At 34.4% G+C, this 9,531-nt stretch overlaps 1 protein-coding gene across 3 annotated transcripts in view; it reads left to right on the top strand.

Moving 5' to 3' along the window:
* Positions 1-9,531, top strand: part of STRN3 (striatin, calmodulin binding protein 3) — a 48,033-nt gene that overhangs the window by 21,239 nt on the left and 17,263 nt on the right. For 2 of the 3 annotated variants that reach the window (XM_009319343.1, XM_009319342.1), the window contains 2 exons: positions 711-851; positions 6,289-6,422. In XM_009319343.1, the coding sequence (XP_009317618.1) occupies positions 711-851; positions 6,289-6,422 (275 nt within the window). The remainder of the gene's footprint in view (positions 1-710; positions 852-6,288; positions 6,423-9,531) is intronic. The other variant, XM_009319344.1, reaches the window with a different exon arrangement.

Below are 9,531 nucleotides of genomic sequence, written 5' to 3'. Positions count from 1 at the left end.
AGGAATGAATTTATTAATAAAAAAATTAAATTATACTATTCTTGTTTGCTAGTGTCTACATCATGAATTTAATGCACTTATAATGCTTGTATAATAAGGGTAATATACATCTGCAATTTCATACAGTGGTGGAAGCATTCTTGCTTTTGTGTTTAATAAACACTTTATACAATTTAAATACCATTCAAAAGCAGGGAAAGTTAATTGTTTGTTGCACCCCCATTATGAGTTGTCTGTACTTTTTCCCTCATTTTTAAGCTTATTTTTTATTTGCACTCTGTTTTTCGGTGTTAAATTGTTTAGTATAGTTAAAGTTGTATAATATTATTAGCAAATGTTTAATTCATATGTATTTTCTTTAATAGTTAATGTTCTTTTAGTATTTGGCTTGACTTCTCAGTAGGGCTGTAAGATTTTTTTCTCTCCCACAGGAAATTGTAGAATAGATCTACAGAACACAAAGGAGTTATTCTCTGATCTAGTGTATTAAAACTGTTTGCATGTAGTTTTCAGATTTGATGTATTAACTCCTTCTTTTGATTTCCAAAAGATCAATTTTATTAATATACAAAGACAAAAGCAAAGCATTGTATTTATTTTAAGGAGATCCCATCAGTAATTATTCTTGTTTAGTTTAATGGATTTTTAGACTTCAGTCAAGTGAAGCGGTAGCAATCAAATGAATCTTTGCTGCTGACGTTAATTTACAGGAGTCAACAGGACAAAACTTCACGACATGATAGCTGATCTGGGCGATGATGAGATACCCCACATCCCTTCAGGAATCATTAATCAATCTAGGTCACCCTCTTCTAGAATGACTGATCATGAAGGTGCAAGAGCAGAGGAAGGTACAAAAAATTCAGCTACTTATTCTATTTCAGGAGATTTCTTTTAGAAAGCACACGCTGTAATTTACTGTCCCCTCTATAAAGCTTAATGCAATTGCAGATTGCCACATTATTATTTTATTTGCAATTTTTCCCAAATGGTTTTATGAGAATATGGCTTGAGTTTCTGTGGCTTATCGTAACTCACCATTATTTCATAAGTATATTTAAACAACTTCATGTACAGCAGTGTGTTCTGAAACTATTCACTATTAAATCCCTGTTTGCAGACTCCCCTGTTAGAAAAGCCTTTTACAAATAGGGTGTTATTGATTGAGGAGAAAAAAGGTGAGTATTAACATTTGATACACAGTTTGCATTGTAAAGTGAAATTTAGAAGTGGTTATTTAAGTTATGAGACTAACTTGTCTCTTTTCCTCAAGTTTAATGTTCTCTTTTTTAAAATTCTCTTGGTCTATATACAGAAGCATACAAAGATACTTTCGTTACAAAGTACTGGTTTCAATTTCAGGATTATCTTAGGCAATAGAAGAGAGTGGCAAACTATTATCTAAATAGCCTAAAATCTTGTATTCAGCTTTAAGTTTTTTGTTTTAAAGGAATGACTTTCCTTGTATTAACTTTCAGATTAGAATACCATTATGTGAATTCTGTCCTCTACTCAGAACATATTAATTCAGAATGCTCAGCTGAATTCAGATTTGGCTCCTTTATGATGATCTTTGACCCATAAGCCCTGGCATGGTATCAGCTATACCAGAAGTGGAAAGAATTTGCGTTATTACTGATCCTGATAATCTGTTGGTTCTGCTATTCGTCCTTCACCCCGCCCCCACAAATGCCTGTCATCAGGCAAGCAGAAAAATAGAAAGTTTGCAGGGAGAGTTTTTTTGTTCTCTCCCAAACTATTATTTTACAAAAGTGTTTGTCTTCCCACCTTCTCTTTTACTGCCTTCCTTTTCATCTTTTTTTTTTATTTATGACTTAAAGATGAACCAGTATCAAATTTACTTGTGGAGTGCAATTGAAAAACCGACTGGTGAAATTCCACGTGCTAAAACTTGTGGACATACATTTAGGTTGCATTTAGGTTTAGTATTTACATGCTTTAGGTTGCCTTTTAGCCTTGTTTAAGGTATTAAGGGCATGTGACCCTACAGTTACAGTTCCCTCCGTCTGTCTTAGGCTATTTTTCTTAGGCCATACATGTTGTGCAAAGGAACACAGATGTTCATTGTTTAAGGACAGGACGTATAGCTGTTGTCTCTTTTACAGACTTTACATCTAAAAATAATATTGGACAAAACAATCTTTCTGAAGAAATAGATGCTAAATTTGAATTTGATAGGGACTGACTTTTATTGCCTGGTTCCTGTAGCACAAACACTGTGCTACCCTTCAAATAAAGATTGTCCATGCTATTTTCAAATAAACTGTGCCTTCAGGATTATATTTTCATGCTATTTAATGTGTTCGTATGTTTTCAGCTTATCAGTGTAGTTTGGGCTTTAAAGCAGTAGTATGAATATCTTACCATCATATCTGCTAATTGTGGTTTCTGCATAACTTTTAAACTTGAATATTTGAGTGTAAGTTTTGCTGTTTGATCAGAAATTCTATCCTGAATACTATGTGGCTTTTAAAGTTTTTGTCTGTACCGTATGGTGCAAAGCTGCAAGCAAACAAGCTTAGCGTTGTCTTTTGAATTCCTTCTAGGTCTGCCTTTTGTTAACAAGGCCAAATACTTCATTACCGTAAAATGCAGATTTTTGTCAATTATTCATTCAGCTGTGTTTTAAAAGCTAAGTTTTCTGCAGACAACTTTAGGCTTTCTTGCTGGGACACACAAGCCTATGCTGATGAACGTTACCAAGCCATAACGTTCTTGTGACTGTACATAAGGTTTATGCTACACTCTGAAGTGTTACGGTTCTGAGATAGTGGTTCATGATTTCATCTTCATATAGAGAACAAAGTCTTATTAAGATCACTTTTTTCTTTTTTTTTTTTTTTTCTTGAGGGGAGGAGGAGGTTCAGGGAGGAAAGTAAACTATGGTTCTAATTGGCTGGGAATGTATCTTTTATACCCCTAAAGGTGTGTTTTTTGGTTTGGGTTTTTTTGTGGTGGTTTTGTTTTTTTCCCCCACACTCAAGTGCCTGGTTAAATATGATGAGAAAAATTTTATGCTGTAATTACACTTTCTAGTTTTGGCCATAAGAAACTGGGGTTTCCATTTCACCATATTGCATGACTTTCAGAAACAGAATCAACTGCAGCATGATTCTCCATCCAATGTATTGTACAGAGAATTATTATTTTCACGTGTTTGTTTTTCTTTTTTAATATCTATAGATTGTGGGGGTGTCAATCTATAGATTGACAAAAAAATAGCAGTAACAGCTAATTGCTCAGGCATTAACTGCTGCTTTTGGTGTACCACGTATTAACTTTCTGGAAAACAAGATTAAAATGTCCCTGACTTATAGTAGACAACAACAGCATATATGAACATACATATTTGATTAGAGATTGAAGCAGTTTCAGTCTGTACAAATATTACTGCTTGAATTTCACTTAATTATGTATGATGCCAAGAACTTGAGGGTAATAAGTACTGGTTAGGATTGGCCAAGCAAATATTTAATCATTGCATTTTTTTCACCTAGCTTCACCTACAGAGAAACTTGTACTATCACTTACATTTTTACTTGGTATTTATTGATCACGACTCAGTTAAACATATGTATTATGCTATGAGGATAATATTGTACTCTGTGTGTTAGAAAAATACTTGGATTTTTTTAAAGATGAAAAGCATTCAATAAGTACTTTATTTAACTTTATCATTTGCATATATCTATTGATGCAATGTTTTTGATATGCAGAGTTGTGGGTCTTTTAGTAGCTATAACATCACACATCTTTCATTGTATTACTTTTCTGCCTTTTCTTTTTATAAAAACAGCTTGCAACCATTTTTTCAACTTCTTTGAATATGTCTTATTTTAAAATAATAAAATGTGCAAATAAATTAAAATGTAGTTATACAACATATTATACATATTGGCAACTTTAGTATTGAGAAATATGGTTCTAAATTTCAGATAGCATTATTTTTGAAGCTTTAAAGAAAGGGATATTCACCTCTGATGCAAATAATGACTTGGAAGGTTTGACTTGTAAATGGATACTTGTATTTGGGAGGCTGGGATGTTGCTAAGACAGTAGAGGTGAGCCAGTTTTGGAAATTCCAAATAGAAGTGTTGAAGTCTTTCTGTGGGAGACAAAAAGAAAAGGGGAAAAAACCCAACCACAAAACCAACCACCAACGACGACAACAACAACAACAAAAACCCCTAAAAGAGCCCTCTTTTTCTTTTGTAACCTTTATCTTGTTTTTTTTTTCTTCCCACTCTTTTTCTGTCAGAAAAGAACCATGAATTGTTATTCATTTGAGGATTTCACGATTTAGGTTCACCAAGAGAATTTTTGTGATGTTATTTTATTTCTTGCTTCATATAAAGTATTGTTTCTATTTCCTTTTATACTCAGCTCAGACACTTTCACTAATAAATCAATCCTTAGAAACTCTGATCTCATCTAATAAGCATGGATGACTGGATACCTCCTTACCCCCCCAAAAAAAACCAAACCCCAAAAACCAATGGTAAGGGAAATAGGTGGGAACATGGAAAATAATAAGGTGTATTCTAGGAATATGGCTTTTTCTGAAATATGAGTGGTTTGGAATAGGTTGTCAAACTGAGAGTTTTAGTAAAATATTAACAGAAATGAAAAGCTTATTCATATAAGGGCATGGTAAGCTATTTTGGGCTGTTAATTTAATGTAGCATTCTGATGAGTCAAGACCTTTGTATTGATTGTGAATGTTTTATAAAGAGGTGATTGTGCATAGGTAGAATACTATTTGCTCTTTTTATGCAATTGTAGGAACAGCAGTCTTTATTCTTATATAGATGATATTCTTAGCTTCTCATGTACAGTTGTGTTGCCTGTGCTAATGTTACATTTTTTGTATAGTATAGTAGTTCTCAAGCATTAGAACTTGTTTTATTCTTGAAGTGATTTTTTGATCTAGCTGGACTGGCTCCTCTTTGTGTAGCCATAGTAATGATGCCAGATATCTATAACTTTACACCTGGTCTTAGTTACTTTTCTTCAGCTGGAGTGGAACATAACTAGGTTACCATTCAGATAGTGATGATACAGAATAATAAAGATGCATGTTCAAAACAGGAATGTGTTGATTATTAGTCCTCTTGTTTGGAACTATTTTTGTAAGAAAAAAAACAGGATATGGATGTTTTTTCAGATCTGAAAACTTCATTTTCTCTGAGTTTCAAGGTTTGTCTGAGAGGATTAGAAACAAGGGGGTGCTGTTAAAGTGAGACCATAACTCTCTCTGCCAAATCAGTGAAATCCGAAAGTCAAGCAAGTTTAATTTTTAAAGATGTTAAATACAATTTAACATATTTTGCAGATGTTTGCACTTAGCTGAAGTTCACACATAGCTGAAGTTTAAGTACTCTACCTAACAAGTGTCCCAATTTTTGCACGGAAGGCAATACTGATAAGTAAAAGCAGCTTCTAAAATATGCTGAAGTATTACAATGTTTAAGCCTTTATTACTATTCCTTACTGCTAAATTTCTATTTGTGGGTAGAAGGGGATATACAGAATTGTTGAAGAATGTAAAGAATATGGGTGAATATTTGAAACTTTATTTTTCAGGTGTGAATTGAGAATGAATGGTTATATATAATTTGTATTCATTCTAAATTATAATTAGCAGAAATGTTAAATTTTAATTTGGGGAAGGCACAGCTAGCTAAGATAAATATCAGTTGAGTGTATTTTAAATTAGAATCCAAAATCATGCTGAGAAAGAGAGAATTAATGAATAACAGATGTTTTCATTTTTTTAATAATTTGAAAAAATCAAAGTAGAAGAGATGTTTTACAGGAGGCCTTTAGCCTGAGAGATGAAAAATATTTACACATGCAAGTAGAGATATTTGTCTAGTATAAAGCACAGAGACTTACTTGCAAATGGATAGAAGGCAGATAGCATAGTGTAGTGAATGAAATATTTCGCTGAGAATTTGGAGACCTGGGACGTACATTTGATACTGCAATGTAATGTCAGTCAAGTCACTTGTCAGTAGTATTGAACACCTCTGTAAAGTAAGTTGAAATCAAATGACAAAGCATGATATAAGAATTGTTTATTTAATATATATGTGTGTGTTTGCACGTGTGTGTGTTGTCATGCTCTTTTTTTTTAGTTGGGGCAGTATGTAGTACATACAAGTTCAGTTTTAAACTCTGCTTTGCTTTTAAGTGATGAATAATGCAGTTTTTCATCAGTTTGAATTATTACATTGAGACTTAAAGAAACTGTTTTGTTCTTTGTAGCTGAGCCAATAACGTTTCCACCTGGAGGAGGCAAGTCATTTATTATGGGTTCTGATGATGTGTTGTTAAGTGTACTGGGCCTTGGAGACCTTGCAGACTTGACAGTAACAAATGATGCAGACTATAGTTATGATGTAAGTGCAATTTTATTTTCAAATTCTTTATACAGTTTAATCAATAATAGTTGAGTCCCCTCTCCCCCACCCTGAACGCTACAGATGCAGAGAACAGAGGTTTTATTAGCAAAAACTATTACTTGGGAGGAGGAGGGAGCACCTTGTGAATGGGCTAAGTAATTTGGGTAGTCAAAATTAAGTGAGATGACTCGTTTGTTTTCTACTTAGATAATTTAGTTTAGATTTTGTCACTGGGGGAATGTGTTATGACATAAAATACAGATTGACGTCTTAACATGAATTTGTTTGAACAAAAATGGCAATTATACACTGATACGGAGTTTTGAGAAGACATGGCATAAAACTCAAATACTGATATTAACTTATTTCTTTGCTCTCCCCTTTGTGTTTATGTAGTGTTAACAGCATAGACTATATATAGTAGTATATTTCAGATGTAAGCTTTTAAGGTGTATTTTTATTATAATCCAGTGTTCTGACATTCCTTTGACCATATTCATTAAGCTACTACCAGTAGTGTTACATGAATTTTTCATCGGCTAGGAACATTTGATGGCAGGTTAGGGAAGTGTTCAGGTAAGTCTTATGTATTGTATTGTGTTTAAAGTGTCTTGTGGGTTTGGGTTGTGGTTGTTTGGGGTTTTTTTATTATTGTTGTTGATAAGGTACCTCTCTGTTTCTGTAACTTTTCAAGTTAGATACATGGTGTTTGTACTGGAAACCATTACTAGGGATTTTATTAAAATCTTAGAATTTGCAAAGTGAAGAATTAAATTATTTATAGCTTTTTACAGGGTCTGAAAATACTTGTGTGTGACTATACACCTTTTTTTTTAATTATAGTTGTCCTTCAGTATTTATAATGGTACAACATTACAATTGCTGTAATGAAGTAAGAGCTAATACTTGCATTTCGCCAGTATTGCAGGGTGTTATGTTCCATAGTTCTATTTCATGAACAACAAATGAAAATGTTAATTATCCATCCTTCCATTACTGGACTGTATAACAATAAATGAAAGAGCTTTTTAAAATATTTGTAGTACTTTTTAAATTTGTATAATATATCGTACTGTTCACAGTAAAGATTAATCTTCAGGTTGTCTGTTTCATTTCAAATGACAACACTTTTGGGAAATAAGATAATATCAAAGTTCAACTTCAGTTCTTCGCATCTTAACTTTCTCAGAATTTTGCCTTCTGTCTAGCTAAATCTCTTGTGTAATCACATGTAAAATGTGTCTGACTTGAGGGTCATGTACAATTGTTTAGAAAATTATCACTTTCTTTTTAAGTTTCAAAATGAAATCTATGAACAAGTGGACTTCAAAGAAAAGTTTTTTAAAAGCTTCAATTGTAAATGCTTCAAGGCAGCTTAAATTTGAAACAACCAGAACTGGATGTTCCTAACTACTACTGCTAACTATGTGCTGGTTTTGGCTGGGGTAGAGTTAATTTTCTTCAGAGTAGCTAGTGTGGGGCTGTGTTTTGGATTTGTGCTAGAAACAGTGTTGGTAATACAGCGATGTTTTCATTACTGCTGAGCAGTGCTTACACAGAGTCAAGGCCTTTTTTGCCTCTCACAGCACCCCACCAGCAAGTAGGCTGGGGGTGCACAAGAAGTTGGGAGGGGACACAGCCGGGACAGCTGACCCCAACTGACCAAAGGGATATTCTATACCATATGACATCATGCTCAGTGTATAAAGCTGGGGGAAGAAGGAGGAAGGGAGGGACGTTCGGAGTGATGGCGTTTGTCTTCCCAAGTAACCGTTACGCGTGATGGAGCCCTGCTTTCCTGGAGATGGCTTCCGATTCTCTCCCCCACCCCACCGGGGGGTAGTGAGCGAGCGGCTGGGTGGTGCTTAGTTGCCGGCTGGGGCTAAACCACGACAACTAGTAGTAAATTCCCCTGGGAATTATGAAGTTGAATAGTTTGGGTGTTTTACATAGTGTTGTAATTACTTGGTTGAATAACTTCTAAATGCTCCTGTCTGTATCTTCATCGAAGAATTAAGAAAAGTTTGGTTTAATGCTAACTTGCATGAGGAAAAATATTTATTTTAAAGCAGTTTAGAATCTCAAATCAAGCTTCTGAACTTGTCAGTTGATTATTTTCTTTAAGTGTTATTTCCATTTTACTGACAGTAAATATGAGGCATCAAAAAACTAAATGGTATACTTTCAGTAGTGAGGCAGCTACAGTTGTGAGATTAGATCACATTGTTTTTGCAGTTGCATTGCATTCTACGCCTGTCAGATTCCCGAGTTCAGAACCTTGGAGTATCAAGGTCTGGTGGGTCACACTTGCCCTTCATTAGATTTATAAAGGTAATGTAACAACATTGAGCTCTTAAGGCACATGTTTGTAACCACAAAATTTTCTGATTGTTTTTTCTTCTAAAAATCGAAAATATTTGTGAAGCACCCTTCTTTCCTCTTCTGCCTGCCAAAATCCCAAGTCAGCCTGTATGCTGGACAATTAATGCATGAACTAATTAGTATGGTGACCCTTAGGGCTGGTCTGTAATACTGTATTTTGCATGGCTCCATTCTTGGTCGGCTATTTTTAATGTCATGAGGATGATTATCAATCACAATTAATAGCATAAATTCCAGTATCTGTACAAGTCCAGTAGGAGCAGAATACTCTATATCTCTGTTGTAGATCATTATTGTCTGTTGTTCTCCAATTAGCTTTCCATTGAGAATTACTATATACATAGAAGGAACAAGAAGTTCCTGGGCTGAAATGATAGCAGTCTAGAAGAACAGTGAGAAGAAGCATCACTATTCTTGTACTTTTTCTTAGGCGTTTTTGGTTGTTTTTAGCTACTGTCAGAGGCTGATGCTGAGCTAGAAGTATCTTAGATCAAAATAATGCAATCATTAATATGTTCTGATGCCATAATGGTAAATATATGCCATACTTCTTTCTGTGCTAAAGAGGTTGGACAGGGCTCTGAGCAACCTGATATAGTTGAAGATGTCCCTGCCCACGGCAGGGGGCGTTGGACTAGATGACCTTTAAAGGTCCCTTCCAACCCAGACTCTTCTATGATTCTATGAATGTCTTTGATGTAAAAGGAGGAATTTGTGATCTCTC

The sequence above is a fragment of the Pygoscelis adeliae genome, unplaced genomic scaffold (assembly GCF_000699105.1).
Source record: "Pygoscelis adeliae isolate BGI_AS28 unplaced genomic scaffold, ASM69910v1 Scaffold71, whole genome shotgun sequence".
Taxonomy (NCBI): Eukaryota; Metazoa; Chordata; class Aves; order Sphenisciformes; family Spheniscidae; genus Pygoscelis; species Pygoscelis adeliae.
Note: the sequence above shows the minus strand (reverse complement) of the source record. Positions and strands in the feature narration are given on the sequence as shown.